The sequence below is a fragment of the Poecilia reticulata genome, chromosome 4 (assembly GCF_904066995.2).
Source record: "Poecilia reticulata chromosome 4, P_reticulata-male-v2, whole genome shotgun sequence".
Classification (NCBI taxonomy): Eukaryota; Metazoa; Chordata; class Actinopteri; order Cyprinodontiformes; family Poeciliidae; genus Poecilia; species Poecilia reticulata.
In genome coordinates, this window is record NC_088833.1 from 4,386,115 (window position 1) to 4,409,214 (window position 23,100).

At 36.5% G+C, this 23,100-nt stretch overlaps 1 protein-coding gene across 17 annotated transcripts in view; it reads right to left on the minus strand.

Moving 5' to 3' along the window:
- The window catches only part of lrrc7 (leucine rich repeat containing 7), a 154,166-nt gene that overhangs the window by 38,700 nt on the left and 92,366 nt on the right, over positions 1–23,100 (minus strand). For 13 of the 17 annotated variants that reach the window (XM_017304405.2, XM_008406230.3, XM_081606037.1 and 10 more), the window contains 15 exons: positions 18,359–18,476; positions 16,918–16,996; positions 14,618–14,707; positions 13,288–13,344; positions 12,444–12,507; positions 11,390–11,464; positions 11,155–11,299; positions 10,338–10,410; positions 9,469–9,486; positions 5,935–6,064; positions 5,314–5,429; positions 5,018–5,087; positions 2,497–2,596; positions 1,224–1,348; positions 254–472 (listed from right to left, as the gene is read on the minus strand). In XM_017304405.2, the coding sequence (XP_017159894.1) occupies positions 254–472; positions 1,224–1,348; positions 2,497–2,596; positions 5,018–5,087; positions 5,314–5,429; positions 5,935–6,064; positions 9,469–9,486; positions 10,338–10,410; positions 11,155–11,299; positions 11,390–11,464; positions 12,444–12,507; positions 13,288–13,344; positions 14,618–14,707; positions 16,918–16,996; positions 18,359–18,476 (1,479 nt within the window). The remainder of the gene's footprint in view (positions 1–253; positions 473–1,223; positions 1,349–2,496; positions 2,597–5,017; positions 5,088–5,313; positions 5,430–5,934; positions 6,065–9,468; positions 9,487–10,337; positions 10,411–11,154; positions 11,300–11,389; positions 11,465–12,443; positions 12,508–13,287; positions 13,345–14,617; positions 14,708–16,917; positions 16,997–18,358; positions 18,477–23,100) is intronic. The other 4 variants (XM_008406239.3, XM_008406227.3, XM_008406225.3 and 1 more) reach the window with 3 other exon arrangements.

Here is a 23,100-nt window from a genome sequence, read left to right on the forward strand (position 1 = left end):
TAGCAGTGGGAGAAGCAGAAGAGCTCAATTTTTCAGAGATTATCTGCCTTGTACCACGACAGTTTCAAAACATTTACTAAATAAATATAATTTTTATGAAAGTTACACACTGTAGCTTTAAACTCTTTGGTATCTGAATATTTTAGGCAATAATCATGTTTAAATAAATCCAAATTTTGTAAAAACAATGTAAAATTCAGATTAAGACATGAAATACTGAGGAAGCTTCTGCAGTTTTCCGCCTGTTTCTCACCTCTTTCGGGGGCAGGGGCCACGGCGGCTCGTACTGCTCTTTGCTGAGGTGAGCATGCTCCATGTTGGTTCCTGCTGAGGTGGCGGTGCCTGAGCTCAGCTGGTGCTGGTGCCCGTGTCCTGGATGCATGCTTTTACCCACAAGGCTCTGCACTGATTTAACCATGTTCTTCAGATCCTCAGGGTACGGCGTCGGGTAGCGCTTCAGGTTTATCTCCACCTGAAGCCAACAGAAACCGATAAGTCAGGGCTGTCCAAACTGTTTGTCCAAAACTGTAGCCAAAAAAACCTCCAATGTAAAATCAAGACAGCAAACAGTCTGATTTTTATTGTAGAATAAAAGGAGAACATTTTGCCAAAATGTCAGAAATCTTGTTATTAATCTCAGAAATATTCTAGAAAGCTTCTGGAAATTCTTCAAAAGAAAATTTTTGCCATTTGAAATTCAGAAAATATTTTGTAGACATTTTTTGATATCTGAAAATGTCATTTTTTTTCCAGGAAATTTCCATGTTTTTGTGGATAATTTATAAGATTACTGTCACAACGGTCCTAATACGCTGCAGCAGATTTTGCATGTTTGCTGCATTAAAAGAAAAATGTCTAGTTTTCAGTTTCTTTTGGGTTTGATACATTTTTTTCAGTAATACAAACAGGATTTGGGTCACTTTCTTTCTAAATTCTTGCTATATTCAGCCACGAATAAAAACTGATTTGGGTGCAACTTTTCAGTAAAAGTCTCTGGATGAACCTGGTTTTACCTTTTACTAAAACTTAGTAATAAAAAAGAAAATTTTGTAGGTAACAATTTTTACCCTGATTACAAATTAAAAGCATCCATCTACATTTACAGGCCAGATTTCTGGACAAATGCAGTTAAAAAGAAAACACTATTAGTTTTCTTTTTAAGATTTTAATCATGCTAGTTATTATTAAACAGCTATAAAAGTGTCAGAAAGCAAAAAGCGGACCTTGACCTTCCCAGAGTTGTCTTCCTCATCCTTCTTGTCCTCAAAGTCGAAGGCCACAGTCATCCTCTGCTGTCTCTGCTCTTCCCACAGTGTAGGATTAAAGCTGTCGCTATCCGACTGGTAATCTGTAAAAATACAGAGAATTTACATTTAATAGACCGGAGGGTGAATTTTACAGAGATAAACAGATTTAACCTCATGTTAAACTGCAAAAACACAAAATCTACCAAGTATTTTTGGTCTAGTTTCAAATGTAAATATCTTAGTGGACTTAAAATAAGACAAAAAGTACTTAGAAGAAACTTTTTAGCTACATAAATGATCTTTTCTATTTCTTAATATTGGAAAAAAAAAAAAGTATTTATTACTGATTATTTTACGTTTAACATGGGATTTTTTTTTGTTTTAAGTGAAATAATCATGTTGTAATGTTATAAAAATTCAATAAATAATAAATATACATATAAAAACATTAATGGGTGCTTTGAAATAATATTGCTTCAGCATTATGAACAGAATCATGTTAACAAATATCCAATGCCCTTAATGGAGACGACGCTTTAGCTATAAGCTTTTTTTTATTTATTTATGGCATACTGAAGCACATGAAAAAAATCTCAAAATATCTAAAATGTAATATTCTAAGATGCTTTTCACATTTTAACAACAAAATAAAGGTTTTTATAAGTGAAATAATCTGCCAGTTCAACTATTAGGGAGTTATTCATCTAAAACATGCTCCAGTATTTTGCTAAAAAGTTACTTTAGTTTATTTTTGTGTTAGTTTTCATAAGAGAAATTTATTATTATGATTTCAGTGTTGAGCGAGTAGCAGCAGCTGTTTGTTACTCGCACACTTTGTAATATTTGAGAAGCAATTTAAAAAACAAACAAACTAACAATTATTTAAAAACAATGATTTGTGAACCTCAGGGGAATTACATGAGCACTGAAGCTGCAAAGCATCACAAAACAGTCAGAGGATAATTCACTGTTATGCAATGTAAAGACATAAAAAACGAATATTTACAGCAGCAAGTAGAAGGATAAAACAAAACTAGAACTGTGTATTCTTCAAAATCTAAATTTCACTGGTAAGTTTAAGTTTTGCTCTTTCAGTTTGGCTTTTTTTAAACCTTAAAAAGATTGGGGTTAAGTCCTAAATGTTTTGGTTTTATCAATATTTCAGGATCACCCAGTGATGTTGTCCAAACCAAAAATATCACATGACAACATTCAAACTTTCTGCGACATAAAAACAGATATTTTCTACCTTCGTCATGCCTGGGCTGTTGCGGAAACATGTAGTTGGTCAGAACTTTCTGTTTGGTTTCTGGATGGGCTTCCGTCTGCAGCGGGATCAAAGCTTTGGACTGGAAAACAGAAACAAACGGTCAAACTTTCATTTCTCCACTCGCCTTTTTACTGTTAGAGGAAACAAGCCAAATCTTAGGTCACCCTTAGATCAAAAATTAATTTTGTCAACACTAAGTTTTACACTGCAGCCTGAAGTGACCCAATTCCGATTTTATTTTTTTTGACGTAATGCGACCTGTATCCGATCTTTTCATGGCAGTGTGAACAGCTCAGGTCGGATTCTTTTCAGAAAGTGACCCAAATCCGATACGTATCCGATTCAAATGCGACCATAACGTCCAGGTCGCATTCATCCGAACTGAACGTCACTGATTCTCAACCAACAAATCTCACTATTCTGCTCCTGATACGCGCAAGTGGGAAGAAAAACAACAACCATAACGGACTATATGAGGATTAAGTTGTTAATTTGCTGCTCCGGTTGGACAACAACTTCAAATATATAAGCTAAGCGCCACCGTTAGCCTCCATGTTTACTTCCGCAAACACTGAGCTCTTCTTCTTCTTCTTTTTATGGCGGTTGGCAGAACACTGACAACGCTGACGCTATGGCGCCCTCTAGTGCGCATGCGGGACACTTCAGGTTGTTTGCCAGTTTACACTGCAGAACACATACAGGTCGCATTTACTGGCAGTGTGAACGACCCTGGCAAAAAAAAAAATCGGAATTGCCAAAAAATCGGAATTGAGTCACTTCAGGCTGCAGTGTGGACGCACCCTAATATGATAGATATCAATTCGGGGAACTGACTCCAAAAATAACCAGTGGCCCTTTAATGAAACTTTAATGTGCATGATTAGTAATATATGTAATATGCTAATAATGTCCAAATTGAAATTTGTGGAAGTGTGTGAATACATTAGCAACATTTTTAAATGGAAATATATGTTTGCCTTGACATTTCATCAACATTTGAAATTTAAATGTGCTTTTGACTTTAACAGAGACATTAAGATTCACTGTTGTAATGGCTTTTATTATAATTTATAGCATTTGATCAAACTCTAAGTATTAAAATATTCTGAAGCTTCGTAGTGTAGCCTGGAATTAAATTAGGATTTAAAGGTAGTGAAATAAATCAGCACTGCACTTCCATGTAGCAAAGTTTATTTTACAAGAGAATTAGGTGAAGTAAAGATGGCAAAAAATCAAGTCTAAAAAAATTATATTTTATAGAATATATAGAATAATTTCATCATCTTAAATTGTTGTTTGTGTCTATAACTGCATTTCCACTGACCAGATAATTGCGCAATTTAACACTTAAAAAAATTAATTAGCTTTAGTTTCTAGTGCAATTAGTTCAAGGTGTTGTTGCATATGGACCCCTTGCAGCCCAAGCGCACAAGATCCCGTTCCGTCTCTCTGCTGGAGAGCAAAAAGCTGCTAGCTGACGATGATTAGCATAGGTTTCAGCGGTTAAGTACTTCAATTCACACCTGATATATAAAAGAAAAAGGGATGCAGTGCTTTGCTGCTAATTGTCAACACTATGATAACTTGATAACAAGGTGAGGAAAAAGTTTTAAATAAGAAAGAAAATAGCGATTGAGAAGAAAGTAGGTCAGCTATGCTAGCTTGACTTTGATAACTTTAACATGTAGATGTGATGAGGAATTCATTGTTTTGGTTCAGTTACAAAATAAAAAAAGGCGACATAAACACCACCTCTGAGAGATCATCAGCAGAGCAGGCGTTTAAACTAGCTAACCGCTGTTAGCTTAGTTTATAGCAAGAGTAGCTAATCTACCACCTGTGTTAACTTAGCTAATAGCAAGAGTAGCTAATCAACCACCTCTGTTAGCTTAGCTTATAGCAAGAGTAGCTAATCAACCACCTCTGTTAGCTAATAGCAAGAGTAGCTAATCTACCACCTGTTAGCTTAGCTTATAGCAAGCATAGCTAGCCTACCACCTCTGTTAGCTTAGCTTATAGCAAGCGTAGCTAATCAACCACCTCTGTTAGCTTAGCTTATAGCAAGCATATCTAGCCTACCACAGTGATCACTTCGTAATAATCGCAAAATAAAAATCATGATACTGTAAAGGACTGAATGTCCCGTTCTATGTGTGGGAAATGTTTGAGTGAAACATAAAGTGGCGTTGTTGTCAGTTGCTATGGCAACGAGTCTGAGTGTGGCGAGGAAAAAGTGGTTTTGAGTTGTTCTTTAGCGTTTTTTTCTGCTTTATTTCTCCCCTTACTGTGGCGCGTAGCACTAAGTGAAGAATACCTTCATGTCCAGGCTTCATTTAGTTAATGGAGCTGTTCTGCCGCGGCGGCGCGGCTATGAATGGCATGAAAGATAATCGTCTTTTTGCTCTCCAGCGTTGTGCACATTTTCAGGATGTGAGCAATAACATGCAGGGGTCCATGTGGGTTCGCCGGTGTGTTCTCCTGCAGGGTAAAGGACAGATACCTGATTGTCTGAGAGCCACAGAGCTGCCAGATCCTTCAGCTTGGTGAAGGTAAACGGTAGATTCTTTAACCTACGAAGGAAGACACAGAAAGAGAAAGAAGGAGGGGATGGGGGAGCGGGTGAAGAATGGAGATGTTTCATGTTCCCACGCACTGTACAGCCTGCAGAGCATGCAACCATGGCAACACACTCGCCGGTTCCCACAGCAACCACAGGCCGCCTCAGCAGTGCGAAGGAGGGCAGTGGAGCTGCCATTGAGAAAGTTTCGCCTGGTGACGACGCGCTCACGCCGGTACCTGTTGTCGCTGAGGTTGAGCACGCGCAGTTTGGTCATCTGTCCGATTTCGTCAGGCAGAAACTCCAGCTTGTTGGACCGAAGTGACATCACCGTCACGTTCTTGCAGTTACCGATCTAACACAGGTTCATACACACACACACGCACACACGCACACACACATACACACACACACACACACACACACACACACACACACACACGTTATCAAAACAAATGAGAAGTTTGATGCATTTTTTTTGTTTAAGTGACAAAGGATTACGTTTGTGTGCGTGGCGATTTTGCATGTTAGAGCTACGTAAAGTGGTGCAGAGGTTTTTGCAAATACAAATGCGTAAATATGTGCAGCATAAATTTATATTCATGTATAAATGAATATAAACTCATTGCAACCAAATGCATTCAGAAATCACCTCATTTTTTTTAGACACAAAAAACATGAACTTATTTTCACATGAGCTGTTTTCAGAAGCAGCAGTGGGAAGCACAAAAATGTCCAAAATGTGACGTTAGCAAATATTTCTAATTGTTTTTTGATTACACTAACATCTTAAATCTAATATCTTACATGTTGTTTAACCTGCTTTATGTCAACGTTAAAGCTGCCATGAATTAGCTCACCTCCCGCGGCAGCTGCGTGAGGAAGTTCTCATCTGCAGCAAACGTTCTCAAGCTGTGCAGGTAGCCGACGGTGGGAGGCAGCGACTCCAACTCGTTACAGCTGCAGTCCAACTCTTCCAACAGAGACAGGCTGAAGAAAACGAGGAGAGGACATGGTGGCAGAAAGAGGAAAAGAGTCATTCTGAAAGATGCAGAATGTCTGAGGCAGTTTTAAAAACTTATTCCTCTCTACAACTGGAAACTAACTCTAAGGAAAGACTGAAACGAGAAACAAAATCATTTTAAAATCTAATCAAAGATCAGCATTAGGCCTCCTGCAAAATTCTGCTTTATTATGATAGAAACACACAATGAGAGTCGGGTAGTAACTACTTATCTTTACTCAATTATGTTTTGAAAAAAATGTACTTTTAGGAGTATTTTTCCCATGCTGTGCTTTTTATTCTTACTTGAGTAATTTTATTATGAAGTATTTATGAGTAAAATCTCTGGAAAATTTATATAAGTTTGTTTTAAAAATCAAAACAAAAAATGTTAAAACTTTTGTAAGTGTGAATTTGGAGCTGTAGTTCAATACCAAGTGATTATTAAATTATGATTAAAATTAAAGATAAAGGCTTGAAATCAATCATCTAGAAAAGTATGTCAACAATATTTGTACATTTTTATAGACCCCAGCTTCTCTACTGTAACATCTACTGTAGAAAACCTGACTCCCCTTTGTGTGTATTCTCTGTCCTGACACCGAGGTAACAGCATGCTAATGCTAATGAGACAACAATTTTACATTCACGTACTGCCACTGTTAACATTACATTAGTCTGCTATTATTATTCTCAACAGACGGGACCATCTGGACTACCATGCGGACTAAAGGGGAGCAGATGAGATGGGAGGAAACACGAGGAGAGGTGTAAGGCAAGGTTAGCTTATAGTGAATAGCATTTGTGTTTCCTATTGTGGTTACAATTAAGATAAAGGTTCTGCTAAGCAAGATGTCATTTTTTAGATCCAATTTTTCTGTTTTGTTTCCTTTAACTTTTTTCAAATGAAGCCACTATCTGGTTGGGAGTAAAGTTCAAGACGTAGTTTTACATCCAGTGAAAATTAGCAACAACAAAAAAATCATTGTATTCAAGATAACTGAGAATATATATATATATATATATATATATATATATATATATATATATATATATATATATATATATATATATAAAATTTTTTTTGCATTAATTGAACTGAGGTTCAAAACCACAATGAAGTGCCACCAAGTTATTCACAGTTCTTTAAGCACAACGTTATTATCCACAACAAGATTTGGGAGCTTATTTTTAATTCAACAATCCCTTATTTGTGATTAAAAAGTACTAGTTCCACTGGCGCCGTTACCTAGCAACCCCAGCCAAGCCCAGCCCGTTACCTAGCAACCCCAGCCAAGGCCAGCCCGTTACCTAGCAACCCGGTTCTAGTTCCACTGGAAGATTCTTTCACTTATAACAAGACATTTTTGCCATGTTATAAGCGTAACAGAAGTAACTTGGATTTTTTCATCAGTATTAAAAGTCATATTTCTAACTCCCCCCACCCCCCCATTTTAAAAATTATCAAAATTATCAGATTTTTGCACATGAAAAATAGCCCAAAATAGAAAAATGTTAAGCTAAAACTGTAAAAGCTACAAAATTAAAACAAACAAGAATTTTGCATGTGAAAAAATGGTAATTTTCAGGTAGTGGCAGAAATGTTGCTTTAGGAATAAATTACAGGGGTAACTGCTTTCTCGTCTCCAGCGCAGTCCAAAGTAAAAACAAAATGATAATTTCACAACTTTTTCCCAGCATTTGATGAAAGTCGTCAGCAGAAACATTCAATCTACCCGCCATTGGGACAATTTCATTTTTTACAAGCAGAGAAGGTCCTTTAATCTATTTTACTTGGCTTTAAAATATGACATCTGTGGTTCAAAGCTCATGTCTCTTTAAAGAGGTTGAAGGAAGTAAAACAAAAAAAAAAAATGAAATAAAAGTTCACACTGTATGAAACTTATGTGGTAGCTTATTTAAAAATGTAAAAAAAGACACAGAATAAAGGGATCGTTTTCATCAGGGGTAAGAAACACTTCAAACAACGGATACGAAACAATAAGGAGCTTCAAAGGGAAGTAATTAATCTACAGAACTACTTATCAAGACTACAACCTGGGACTTGTTCATGAAGACAGGAAGCTTTCAGTGCTCAGATACAGATCTGGCAAAGATGTTCAGCTTAGAAGAAATACAGTTTAATCGAATCTCTACAGTCATTCAGTTTAACTCTAAAATTCAAGGAAAGAACTGAATGATTCTTTCCACAAATGAAGTGAGTCAATAAACGTATTAAAATAATAATAATAAAAATACAGGATTCATTTCACATATTTTTATCATTGTATCTCAAATCTCTTTAAAGAAAACAATACATTTAATGTTGCTTAACCTTTATTATGAGCTCAAAAAAAAAAAAAAAAAAAAACACTGCAAAAATTAAAAATCTTACCAATTATTTTTGGTCTAGTTTCTAGTACAATTCCTCAAAATTGATTAAACGTTCTAGTTCCACTGGCAGATTATTTAATTATAACATGAGAAAAATGTCAATGAAATAATGTGCATGTGGAACTAGTGCTTAGGAATTATTTACCTAAAATAAGCTCATATGTCTTGCTGAAAAGTCACTTGTGAGTTGGTTTTGTCTTATTTCATGTATACTAAGATATTTACACTAGAAACAAACTTGTAAGTAACATTTCATAAAGATATTAGTTTTATGTCACTATTTCATTAATATTGATGAAAAAGTGTTAGTTTCACTGGCAGATTATTTCTGTTACACTTATGGAAAAATATCTTGTTAAAAGTGAAAGAATCTTCCGGTGGAACTACAACTCGGTTGCTAGGTGACGGCCTGGGCTTGGCTGGGGTTGCTAGGTAACGGTGGTGAAACGTTCTGCCAGTGGAACTTGTACTTTTCAATCCAAAATAAGGGATTATTGAATTAAAATAAGATCCTATATATCTTGTCTTATTTCTAATGTAATTTACACTAGAAGCATCTAGTTTATAAACTTTGGATGAACATTATTAGCTTTTTCTTCTTTTGCTCCTTCCTTTGGTTTGTTATTAATTCCTGTAAAGCACTTTGTTTTTGCCTTGCTGCTGAAAATGTGCTATATAAATAAAATTACCTTAACCTTTAGAAACGAAACCAAAACAACTGGTAAGATTTAGTTTTTTTCAGCTCATCCATATCACTGCAGTAACTTTACATGCAACCATTTTCATTTCGTGCACATGAATCATATTTAGAGATTAAATCAAAACTTTACAGATAAGAATCGTTTTTTTTTTTATGTTTGCATGTAATTGTTGCGGGCATGAAAAGTTCCCCATATTGGCAGCATGTGGCAGCAAGCTTTGATTCTCTGTATCTGCAGCACAGCTCAACATCTGTCTCTGAACAAGCCCTCGGATCCAGAAGGCTCTTGTTACTCACCCTTGCTTTGGCTTCGGACTAACGCCACAGCACGGCAGCAAACACAACACACAGACCCCCCCCAACCAATCATCAGCCAGCATTACAACACAGCAATAAACAAGATTAACGACACACCCCTTCACCTGCAAACCCTCATAAACTACTAACAGTCGGCCGACGGAGGATTTAAAGTAAAGCGAAACAAAGAATACTACTAAGGTGTTCATAATCTGTAAACCTTTTCACATTTTGTCACATCACAACCACAAGTTTAACTTTTTTTTAGTGGGATTAGTGCTGATGGTGTATTTAGCCTCTTTTACTCTGATTCCATAAAATAAAACTGAGTGCAACCGACTGCTCTCAAATAAAACAGTTTCACATCCAACCTTTACAAGTTTGAGGCATTTTGCCACAGAAAACTAAAAAGAAAACCAGATTTTCTAAACATAAAGTTGGTTCAGAGGCATCAAAACGGACTTTAATAATACTGAAGAATTAAGACTGGAGGACCTGAAAAAGGCACAAAACTATTCAATTAAAAGTATTTTTACTGAAACACGAACACCGTTTCTGACAGAAATCTCTCAAAATCTAAACAATATAAAGGTTCTATTTTTTTTTACATTTAATTAAAAATTGAAGGTAAAAAACAATCAAAGAAAAAAATTCTTTTTGAAAGGATTCATGCTGCTCAAATTAATAGCTCATCACCTAAATCAGAATAATTTTGGTTTTTACCGTATACAAATGTCTGCTACTTCTATTATTTAAAATACCACTGAAATCGTTGACGTTTGTGATGGTGAAATGTGAAAAAGTTCCTGAACGCTGCTGCAAGCTAACGTGACTTCAGCTGAGGAGTCGGATTTGTTTTGGTTTCTTACCTCCCAATGGTGTGAGGCAGTGAGGTCAGCTGGTTGTCATCTACCTTTAGAGTGGTCAGCTTCTTTAGCATTCCTAAACGCAAAAACATCGGTGCAAACATGCGTCATACGAAACCTACGCAGCTACAAACCAAAAAGCTTTCATCCCTTTTGCTTTAAAGAGGAAGTATTATGTGTTTTCCAGGCACTTTGTGCCATTTTACAGCACAACCAAGTAACTATTTTAACTCTAGTTGTTAAAAATGCTACATATATGGCCTAAAAGAAATGTTACTTTGATATTTTGCACCTTAAAATTGGGCCTATCTCTTTAAAAACTCTGCTTTCAGGAAGTCATCACAGCATGGCTCCTTTAACTACGTTTTTTACCAGCGTTTCACTGAGAGGCAGCTCCTACAACGAGCTCAGCAGAGTTTCGGCTCCACCAGGTGTTTGCTAATTGCTGCTGGCTAGTCTGAAGGAGCTGAGTGGGGGCGGAGCTGCGTCTCGAAGGCGGAGCTAGGTCCGCCCAGGCGTTTTGCACAGCTGATTGGTTGCCATGGAGACGAACGGATTTCTCAAACATGCATGAGAGAATCAAGGAAACACTCCAGGTTTATTTTTGATGAGCTAACAGGATTATAACTTGATGTACAGCTAAAAGAAACGAACTGCCCCTTTAACACAATCATTTACATAAATTACCACTTACATTTTTTAGATAATTATAGATAATTACATGCAGATTTGTAGCAGACTGGCAGAAAATGATACAAAAAGACCAACAGCCCTTTTTTTAGGAACTACTGTGAATAATAAGCAGGTTGATTTGAAGTACCTATAGAGTCTGGCAGGTGCTGCAGCATGTTGGAGGAGAGCAGCAGATCTTCTAAGGCCTCACAGCCTGAGACGTCACTATCCAACGTCTCAATGCGATTCTTGGCCAAATCCAAGTACCGCAACTGGCGAAGCTTCCCTATAGGCTGCAGGAGAGCGGACGAACAAGTTAAGGTCTGCCACAATGTGCCGTTTCTGCTCCCATGCTCCGATTTTACTGCGAAACGTTGTCTCACCCCAGGTATAGACTGTAGAGAGTTGTTATCCAGCCACAGCTCCTTCAGGCTGTGCATCTGTTCCAACACCTCTGGCTAACGAGATAAAACAGGATTTCACACGGTCAAATGCAAATAATGGGAAAAAACAAGAAGCAAACGCATGAAAACGCTAATAAATCTTATCCAGCATCAGAGAACGCAGGTCTGTAAATCAGGACTCAAACAGAAATAAAATACTGGTCTGGCGTTGTTTGGGTTGATGTTTGTGTTTTTAAAATGGCAAATAAAGTTTTGTATAAAGTTTATATATTTAATTTTGCGAACACTACAACTAGAGGAGGGTTTTTTGGAAATATCTGTTTACAAATGCAAATAAACTATAGAAGAGTTTGGGTCGAGTAAAGAGTAAAGATGGCCGCTTTTGTAAAATCTGAACCATCTTTAGATGATTCCTCGGGTCGGGTTGTCGTGTAGCTAATGGTTCAATTTATGAGAAAAAAAAAAAAAAAGACTTGCACCAGTAAGAAGCAAAGTGATAGAAATACAAATATAAAAAGAGAAGCAAGGATTTCTGTTTGAGAATTTTACAACATTCTTCACTAAGTAAATTAAAAGCATTTTGTACATTTACTGTACAAAGATAACAGGTAGTTTTAACCTCAGACTGTCAAAAATCATGAGTACACGACTTTATTTCTGCATTTAAATGACTATCCAGCATGTCGCTGTGGATAATACATTACGAAATAGATAAATGTTGGTATTTCCTAAAACAAGGAACTGGAACGATTCTTCTTCTCATTCAGCATTTTAGGTGAAAAATTGAAGCCAAAAAAAGCAGCAGAGACTCTAATATGATAGTTTAATTCGTCAATTTATTGTCACTTTCACACAGATTGGTACCTAAGATCTTAGAGCCAAACTTTGGCAGAACTCCAAGCAGTTTTCTACTTTGTGTCTAAACAGATGGTGACAGGCTTCCTTTAATCTCAGTGGTTCTCTGTTGTTTCTCTTTTTACTTTTATTCCAGCTCACAATCTGACGTGTAATTTAATCTGCATTAAAATCTCACCATTTCGGAGAATTCGTTGCTGCCCAGATCCAGCCTCTCCAGCTGTGTCAGTCTGTGGATGGACCTCACCAGAGGGAAATGGAAACAGTTCTGTGACTTCAGTTTTATTAAATATTCATTTTCTCACAGTGGGATTCCTTATTTTTTAAAAATAATCTAAAATTCAGGGTGCATTCTCAAAAGCAAAACAAAAACAGTTACATTTCTATGTGTGATAGTGATAGAAACATACTAGTACAGGGGTGTCCAAAGTGTGGTCTGGGGGCCATTTGTGGCCCTGGGAGTGATTTTGTGTGGCCGATCCGTCACAACTTTTAATTTTAAATACAGTAAAAGTATTACTAACAGAAACATTTTATGACAAAAATGTTAAGTATTTGTTTCTTTGTAACCAAAAGTTTATATAGAGTCTATTACTGTAAAGCCGATTTTGCTTAGACTAAGTTAGGTTTTATTTAATTTAATTAACTGGACTTAATATAGCAAGAGTTTTGAAATACAAACTTAAATATTTTTCTTCGACAGAATAAATTTGTTCAATCAAGCCCAAAAGAAATTTCTTCTAATTCAGAAAATGGCAAAAATAACTTTAAAGTTTTGGATATACAATAAATAACATCCGTTTTCTACAAAACAACAAGAAAAATCAGACAATTTGAATTGCTTTAATGTATTTTCATGTTTCTATTATTAATTTAAAAGTTTGGACATCCCTGTAGTAGTAAATATTAATATTTATTTCAGTTTCTTTATGTTTGAGAGCTGCAGAATTATTATTTTAAATCCGTCTGTCTCTTTCACTCCAACACACAGAGTAAAGTATACATATGGCATCCTGTCTTACTTTGGCATGGTTTTCAGGTGGTTCTCTCTCAGCTCCAGAATCCGTAATTTGGAGAGCCTGAATAACAGATGGAAGAAAAGCCTAAACTTAATTCCTTCCATTTGCACTCAGACGCAACAGTAGGAAATACAAAAAAGGGACTAAAATAAAAAACATCCAAAGATGCAACAGGAGGAAACACAAAAAAGAACTAAATTAAAATAAGATCAAGTGAAAAGAAAAGCATCAGAAAACGCAAGTTTTGAGTAGGAAATACAAAAACAGACTTAGCAAAAAAAAATGGTGTGAAAAAAAAGTTCCATCCAGAAATCAGTGTTTTTATTTTTATTTTTAACAAATATTGTCACCAATGGAGCTCCGACTGAAAAAAAAAAGAGTTATTTTGTTACATTAAGTTTATGAAATGCAATATATTTATGCTTGTGTAACCACACAACTTAATAAACTTGGGAAAATATACATTCACTACTTGTAACAAATTAACTGAGTTTGTTTTAATTAGATCAGCTGTTTTTTCTGTTTACGGGATAATTTTCTCAAAAAAAAAAAACAAAAAAAAACTTAAAGCAAACCAAGAAAAAGAGTGCAGTAATAACATACGTGCTTAAATTATTATTTTTTTTGCTGAGAAAAAGTTGTATAAATTATAAATAAGAAGCAAGGTCAGTATCCCACAGCATTTCCATAGTCATATTTAATAATGCTTCCTAAAATATAAGCTTTAAAATTAGCCTTAAGGGCATAATTCTCATGCATGTCCTGTACAAGGAAGGCATCTTCAGAAATATGCTAAACACAAAATTCAGCTGTGAACTTTAAAAACTATAAAAAAAAGTATTTGATAGTGAATAAATATTTAATCCCCCCGAAAAACACAAAAAACACAAATTTACACTAAAAACCCTCAAAATCTTACCAAGTATTTTCAATCTTATTTCCAGTGCAAATATCTTAGTACACTTGAAATAAGACAAAACTGAATTACAAGTAACTTTTCAGGGAGATACAGGAGTTTGTTTTAAGTCAATAATAATTATTTAACTTACAATATGACAGTGTTTCCATGTTCTAACTGCCAATGGAACTGGAACCTGGTTGCTAGGTGACGGGTCGGGCTGGGGTTGCTAGGCAACGGTGTATCGGCCGGTAGATTGTGGAATAAACTGCCAATGGACCTTTTTAATCAACATTAAGGAATTATTGACTTAAAACGAGCTCATGCGTCTTGCTGAGAAGTTACTTGTAAGTTAGTTTTAATGCGTTTCAAATGTACTAAGGTATTCGCACTAGAAACTGGACAAAATTACTTTATTTTGCGTTTTTAATTCACCTGCCAAAGTTAGCGGGCAGATACTCCAGGAAGGCATCATTCAAGAAGAGCTGGGTCAGATTCAGGAGCTGCGTGAAACCATCTGGGAGTCTGAGACGAGAAGAATTCAGTGAAAAACAACAGGAGAGGAAACAAAAGACAAACTGGAGCCGTTTCACTCGGCTCCAACTGAATGAAACAGGACCGGTTTCTAGCATGCTAGCTAGCAGGAGCAGCTAACCACTGCTGGCCTGCAGATGACTCATCTGCTGCACAAGCAGCTCAGAGACGCACAAGAAGCATTTTCCTCCGCAGCACTTCAGCATCACAAAGCAGCAGTAATTACACCTGAGACTCCAGCGGTAAACGCGTTTACTTCCTGTGAATATGCAGATCTGATGAGACGGCATAACGGAGACAAGACTGCATAGTGTCTGGATATTTTTTATTAATTATTATGAGGCGTCTCACTTGGGTAATAAAAGAGGAAACAAAGCCTGTATTTGTTTTTTTAATTAGTTTGGGTTCAGATAAAAATGCTCGCATTAAATAACATTTTTCACATAAAAAATAAAAAAACTCCAGTCATTTTGGTTTACTGATTAAATCATCACCTAAAGCAGGGGTAAGTTAAACATCTTTATTGACTTTACACCAATCAAAAGTTTCTACTAAAATTTGAGAAAATTCCTTTGATTATGAGTCTGAACTTTGACTGGGCCACTTCCAAATTAGCTACAGGTACAAAATACCCATCCATCCATCCATTTTCTTTCACCCTTGTCCCTTAGTGGGGTCAGGAGGTGCTGGTTCCTCTCCAGCTAACGTTCCGGGCGAGAGGCGGGGTCACCCTGGACAGGTCGCCAGTCTGTCAGGCAGGCCAACACAGAGACACACAACCATGCACACACACACTCACACCTAGGGACAATTTAGACAGACCAATTAACCTGACAGTCATGTTTTTGGACTGTGGGAGGAAACTGGAGTACCTGGAGAAAACCCACCATGCACAGGGAGAACATGCAAACTCCATGCAGAAAGACCGGGGCCGGGAATCGAACCCAGAACCTTCTTGCTGCAGGGCAACAGCTCTACCAACTGCGCCACTGTGCAGCCCCAGATACAAAATACATGTTGGTAAAATAAAAGATTACTTAAGACCTAAATCAACCAAAGATAGGTATAATTTTGGCTTACTGTACGCAAATAAATGTTTAAATTAAATCAAAAGGTGCTTCTATCAAGTTTTAGTTTAAAAAAATAACCAACAATCGGGTTATTTTAATTTAATTAAACGGATAAGAAACGACATTCATGGGGTTTAGATCAGGCAATAAGTCTATTTGTAATTTTCTCTGGTTTTATTAACAGTTCAAAATGACAAGTAAATGCATAAAGTTTATAACTTCACCATGAAAAAAGTAATGTTTTTATATAAACTCTACAGTTTATTCCGTAAAGAAACAATTTAGATCGTAAAGTTGGTCAACTCAACTCATTATTCTACCAGAAAGGAATAAGTTGTTTGGTTAAATGTGTTTATTTATTCTGTGCATTGTATTGTCACTGCTCAAGCAAAAACTCATATTTTTCATAATAGAGCTAAAATTTTGGTTTAGGTTTTAGTGCAAATATCTTAATATACTTCAAATAAGACAAAACTCATCAGCAATATATAGAAGCTTGTTTTAAATTAATATAGATTTTTAAAAAGTGCTAGAATTATTGGCAGATTATAAAACATTTTAAGTTAAATCTACACTTTTTTATCAATATTGAGGAATTATTTACTTAAAACAAGCTCCTTTAAAAGTTATTTAAAATTTAGTTTTGTCTTATTTCAAGTATACTAATAAGTTTACACCAGAAAATAGACCAAATATAGGATTTGTGTTTTTGGAAACTGGAATTAAACTCACAATTTCCCTTCAAGCCACAGTCGCCAAGTAAACAGCAACATTTCTATTAAATTAATTTTATCTGAATTGAAAACCTCAAGGAAAAAATCAAGGCAACTAACTAAAAAGAATCCAAGTCAAGAGCTGCGTCAGTTTTTTCTTGTAATTGTCAATCTTTCAACCCTGTGGTGGATCCATACTTCAATATGTGTTCAGGTTTTATGTCTACAAGTTTTAAAGAAACATTTTTTTCCTTCGGGAAGTTAAAGAAACTTATTTTAAGGATATTTCTGAGTTATTTAGTGAGACTTTCCCCGAGCTGCTAAGTGGAGGCATTACAATAAGCTGCTGTTGTTTCAGTCAAACCAGGATAAAGAGAAAGGTTCAGGTTAGTAGAGATGGAAAGTATTCGGATCTTACTTGGTAATGGGGTTGACGCTGGCTTCTACCACAGACAGGCCTTTACAGCATTTTATATTATCTGGAAACTCCTGGATTCCTGTTGGAGTGAGTCATAATATCACGTTCCAATCAATCAATAAGGTTTATTTGCATGGACCTGTTGCAATGTGACGTCATGCATCCAAGATCTCCCTGCTGGAAGGCAAAGAGCTGCTGGCTAACGATGATTAGCATTGGCTTCTGCTGTTAAGTTATCAATAAAACGCCCTAAACCGTAACTGTACGCCTGATATACAAAATTAAAAGGGACGCAGTGCTTTGCAACACTGCAATAACTAGATAACAAGGTCAGAAAGAAAACGGCGAGAGCGAGGAAAGTAGGCTAGTCATGCTAGCATGACTATGAGAACCTTAACATGTAGATGTGCTGCAGAATTCTGTGTTTTGGTTCAGTTACAAAAAAATAAAACAGGAAACCTAAACACTAACCCTGACAGATCATCAGTAGAGCAGGTGTTTAAATTAGCTAATTAACCACCGCTGTGTTAGCTTAGCTGTTAGCAGCGGTGGCTAATCTACCACAGCTATCACTTATTAATAATCACAAAACAAACATCAAACCTGAAAACATAAAACTGTAACGTACTGCATGTTCTGTTCTTTGTGTGGAAAATGTTTGGGTGTTTTTTTGGTGTTGAATCCTGAAACATAAAGCGGTGTTGTTGTCAGTTGCTATGGCAACGAGTCTCTGTGTCGACTAAGTGACACAGAGAGCGAGAAAAAAAAGTGGTTTTGAGTTGTTCTTCAACGTTTTTTCCGCGTTATTTTCTCCTTTGCTGTGGCGCAAAGCATTAATCAGTAGTACTTACATCTACATTAGTTAACGGAGTCGTTCTACCGCAAATTGAAGTCGAGTGTTTTGGCTCTCCAAATTTGTGTGCATGCGTGAAATTTCCGGATGTAAACAATAAATAGCACATTTCAGCAGATCAAAGTGTTTTACATCATAAAAGCACAAAAATACAAAGTCAACAGTTGAGAAAACCAGTAAACATTACATTTTGTAATGTATTATTGCATTATTATATAATATTCATGTATTATTTTTACATATAGATGTGTAAAAATACACATCAACACGTTTCATTGATTATGGTTCAAAAACAACTCTAAACAGGTGGGTTTTTAAGTGTAGACTTAAAGGAGCTCAGTGTTTCAGCAGTTTTTAGGTTTTCTGGAAGCTTGTTCCAGATTTGTGGTGCATAGAAGCTGAATGCTGTTTCTACATTTTTGGTTCCAGAACCAAAAGACCTGAGAGGTTTGGAAAGTTAATACAACAACAGCAGCACGTCTTTGATGTATTGTGGTGATTTATAAAGTAACAGCAGCATTTTAAAATATTTTCTCTGAGCTGTAGTTACAATATATTTTACTACAACATCTGTTCTGAGCACCTTACCGTTTTTACTAATGTCTAACTCTTTGAGGTTGACCAGGCTGGCGATGGTGGTGGGAAGATTGGAAAGGTCGTTATCGGGCAAACTCAGCTTCTTTAGGGCCTGGCACTGGAAGAGTTGCTGCGAGAGAAAACAATGGAGAACAAAAGAATATTTTAATCGCATGAAGAAGTCAAACAGACATCAAACAGGACGCCACATAACCAGACAGAGAACTGAAAGTTTGCTGCAGGCTATAAGCTGCGCTGTTTAGCTGCTTCTTCCCATAAATAATGCAGATTTAATTTTCCCAGTACAGTTGCCCTGGAGGACGAAAGAGTAATAAAAAGAAGCAGCGTTCAGTATCATGTATGAGGAAATGCAGCACAAATAATGGTGAATAGAGCATTGATAAAAACAAATTTAGAGGGTTTAAATTCTCTAAATACCATGAAAAAAATGTTTAAATGACCAAATTCATCAACAAATATGTTGCATCACTGAAAATTAATTTATAAAAACACAGTTTTGACTCAGTGGAGTTGAATATTGCAGAATTTAGTAACATTATTAAAATGCTGAATATTACATAACGCGAATATATACGAGTTGCTAATGATGTAACTAATATTTCTCACAAAAAATGTAGCTAAAAATGCAATAAACCCAATTCAAATATTATAAAAATATTCTAAAACCAAATCTCCCTTTTTTTATTTTATTTTTTAAGACGATAATCTGTCAGTAGAATCTTTGCCAGGTGTTTTAGGAAGCCTGAAGAGTTTAGATTCAAGAGCTGCTACAAATTAGTTTCCATTCCTTCAAAGAAAGAAATGAAAAGATGAGAAATTAGCTGAATGTTGTGGTGAAATCTTTAACAATTTCCCCCAAAATAAGTGAAGAAACGTCTCACAAAAAGGCACAAACCTAAATTTCAACTTGTTACTTTCAAACCACCAAACAGATTTAGGTAATTTGAACATTTGGTTCAGTGGGTTTGTCCTCGTCTCTCCACTGTTTCAGGTTTAAAGTAATTTAATTTACTGCAGCATTTCATAGATTCTCTGAATTTACACTAAAACATAACCCGTACAACAGTTTACGGCAGTTTTCCAGAGACGTGAAACCAATATGCACATCGACATATATTATGCAAAAAGCCCCAAATCGCTGTGGAAGAAAGCAGAACTGAGATTTGGGGGAAATAAATGACGGTTCTTTATCGACCGACTGACGAAATGTTCTGATGCATAAATGGGGATAAACTTTTTTTTTTAATGCAAGTGCAGAGAGCTCGCTTTATTCTGCAAGAAAAAAAAAATCTGATTCACCTATTAAATTTTAATTGTCAATTTTTGTAGCATTTATTTATTGTAATGAAACAAAATTTGCAGAAATTGGCTCATTTGGTGCATTTTTTTTTTTTTTGGCATGGAAAAGTTAAGAAAATGAAAGAAAATAAACAAATAAATAAAGAAATAGATAAATAAATAAATAAATACATACATACATAAATAATAGAAGCATAAATAAATAAATATATTTTAGAGCACAATAAAGTAACTATGCTACCTTGAGTTGTTTATAAAAATGCTACATAAACCAAATTTGACTTTGTAATTTAACGCCTTAAAATTGGGCCTCTGTCTCTTTAAGAAGCGGTAACACTTTATTTGAAGGGGTGTGCATAAGACTGACATAACACGTTCATAAACATGACATAACATCTGTCATGAACATGAATGAGTCCTTATGAATGTTTATGAACGTTGTCATGAAGTGTCATTCGGTAAATAATGACACTTTAAATCAAAGTTGCTCTAAAAGTTGCATTAAAAGCCCATTAAAAGTGACAACTTTGCATGATTTTGTATCCATCCATCCATCTTCTTTCACCCTTGTCCCTCAGTGGGGTCAGCAGGTGCTGGTGCCTCTCCAGCTAACGTTCCGGGCGAGAGGCGGGGTCACGGGGTCACCCTGGACAGGTCGCCAGTCTGTCACAGGGCAACACAGAGACACACAGGACAAACAAACATGCACACACACACTCACACCTAGGGACAATTTAGGCAGACCAATTAACCTGACAGTCATGTTTTTGGACTGTGGGAGGAAACCGGAGTACCTGGAGAAAACCCACCATGCACAGGGAGAACATGCAAACTCCATGCAGAAAGACCGGGGCCGGGAATCAAACCCAGAACCTTCCTGCTGCAAGGCAACAGCTCTACCAACTGCGCCACTGTGCAACCTCACAATTTAATGACAACATTCATAAAGACTTCTTCATGTTCATGACAGTGTTATGTCAGTCTTATGCACCCCCCTTCAAACAAAGTGTTACCCAACATTTTTCCCAGCGTTTCTCTGAGAAGCATAACGAGCTCAGCAGATGTTCGGTTCCACCAGGCGTTTGCTAATTGCTGCTGGCTAGTCTGTAGGAGGATCCCCCAGGTGTTCTGCACAGATTAACGGTTGCTACGGTTACTAAACGATTTCTCAAACATGCATGTATTTGATGAAGGAATCACATTAAAACATGCTGCAAAGCACAGAAAAGTTGATTTTCCATAATACTTTTCCTAAATGTTAGGGCTGTGTAATAATATCGATTTTGCGATATATATCGATATTTTCTATCCTAGAAAAAAATCGATATTCATCCGCAAGTATCGTAACATCCAACTGTCACCTGGCTCACTCACTGCTTGCTTCGCCGGGAGAGTGATCAGGTCATCAAGCTTAGAGGGATTCCTTCAGATGTTAAGTGTTAAAAAGGTATCAAACTATTCAGAGCAGGTACTTTATGCACTTTATTTACTTCACAAATGCATGTAAGCTACAGTTTGTACTGTTTCAATTATAGGAAACATGTTTTCTCACCACTTCTTTGATTCATTTTGTCCAGCTGTCGACTTTAAGTCTGTGTCCATGTCCAGGTATTGTGTAGTTGGTGCTTTTAATCAGTTTTCAGTTAAATTAATTCAGTCCAACTCTATAACAGTCACAAAATGTCACCAAAATCACTCTGTCCCTCTAAAATATTTCAGAAAATCGCGAAAGTGTATTGAAATGTGTCGTTTGCTGAATATCGCAATATATATCGTATCGTGAGCAGAATATCGTGTATCGCGTCGTATAGTGAGATTATTGTATCACTACAGCCCTAGTAAATATATTGGTTGATGTCGTGGACAAATCGAACGTCTGTACTGATTTTATTTGTCCATATCTTAGCAGCTTTGCCACAGTCGCATCCGGCTCTTCAGCCTCTGAAATAAGTGGAGATGATGGCTCGCGCCGGGACGAACTCAAACACATGAAAAGGCCTGTCCAGCTCACTTATACAGGCCCATCAATCAGCAGCTGAACACGATGCTGGCACGCGTTGTCATGGCCGAGCAGACTCTTTATTTATTCGGTTAAATGCACGTTTGGCCTGCCGCTCACAAAGACATAATAGCTGGTCTCCATCCAAGCAGGCTAAATTTAGAAATCCAATTCACCATCTTTGTCATTTAAACCAGGACAGAATACCAATACATGTGACAGCCCGCTTATAAACAGCACCTTTAATTCTGCTTGAGATATCAGGAGGCCGTTTAGCGGCTGCTCGACCTGCAGGGCGCCGAGCGAGCCACCGCCAGACTGAGCTATTCACCCAACGGGTCACACAGTTCATCAAGTCAAAGAGCGCGTTTGACTGGGACTTCTTGTGATGAAGCATTTCTTATTTTTATTTTATTTAACCAGGACACTGCCATCGTAATTAAAAATTTCGCTTTCAAAAGAGTCCTGGTCAATAAACAGCAAAGGCTATACAAGTGCAATTATAGTTCTTTGCAAAATGTTAATATAAAACTGGATTTTCCAGGATTTTCCCCCAAAAAAGGCAGTTTTTTCCCCAATTCTGCACTGCAAAAACAGAAAATCCTACCGAGTATTTTTTTTAAATAAATTCTAGTGCAAATATCTCAGTGCACTTAAAAAAAAAAAAAAAAAAACTAACGTAAAAGTAACTTTTCAGACAGCTAGAGGCTTGTTTTAAGTCAATAATTCCTTAACACTGATCAAAAGATACTTACAACAAGACATATTTCCATAACTAACTATTCTTTTTCGTCAATTTCAAGGAACTACTGCCTCAACACAAGCTAAAGTTACGTGAAATTACTCGTTGCCTTATTTCAGCGCACTAAGTTTCTGCACTGGACCAAACACAAGTGGAAGGAAATGTTAATGATTGTTTTTTCTTTACAAAATCTGAACATCTGCAGCAGAAACACATGTTGATTAGTATGTGAATTCACCTAAAATCTGTCTTGTTACAGATTTTAGGTGAATATTTTAACTTGTCTTCTCAAACGTATGAATATCTAACCAAGCTGCACAGAAACCCAGGGGAGGAAACATCCTCTCTCCTCCCCCAGCTACACTTTCAGGCTCATTTCTCAGACCAGAGGGGATAAAACTGCCCCTAACGTGTTTTCTGCCTCTGCTTTGGCGTTTCCTCCAAGTGGGTCGGGCCAGAAAATCCTCCATCCTCCCATCGCAGATGAACAAGATGCTTAAAATCCTCTGATCAGGGCAGAGACTCCAGCTGAGAACCAAAGGAGCTGAAAGAAGGAGGATCCTCAACCACAAGCAGGTTTTTATCTCAACCACAGGAAAGGATTGAGGAAAAATATATATATTTTGACTTTATTCTCAAAATTCTGACCTCAGAATTTAAAAAAAAATTTCCTGAGAATTTAGATTTTCAGAT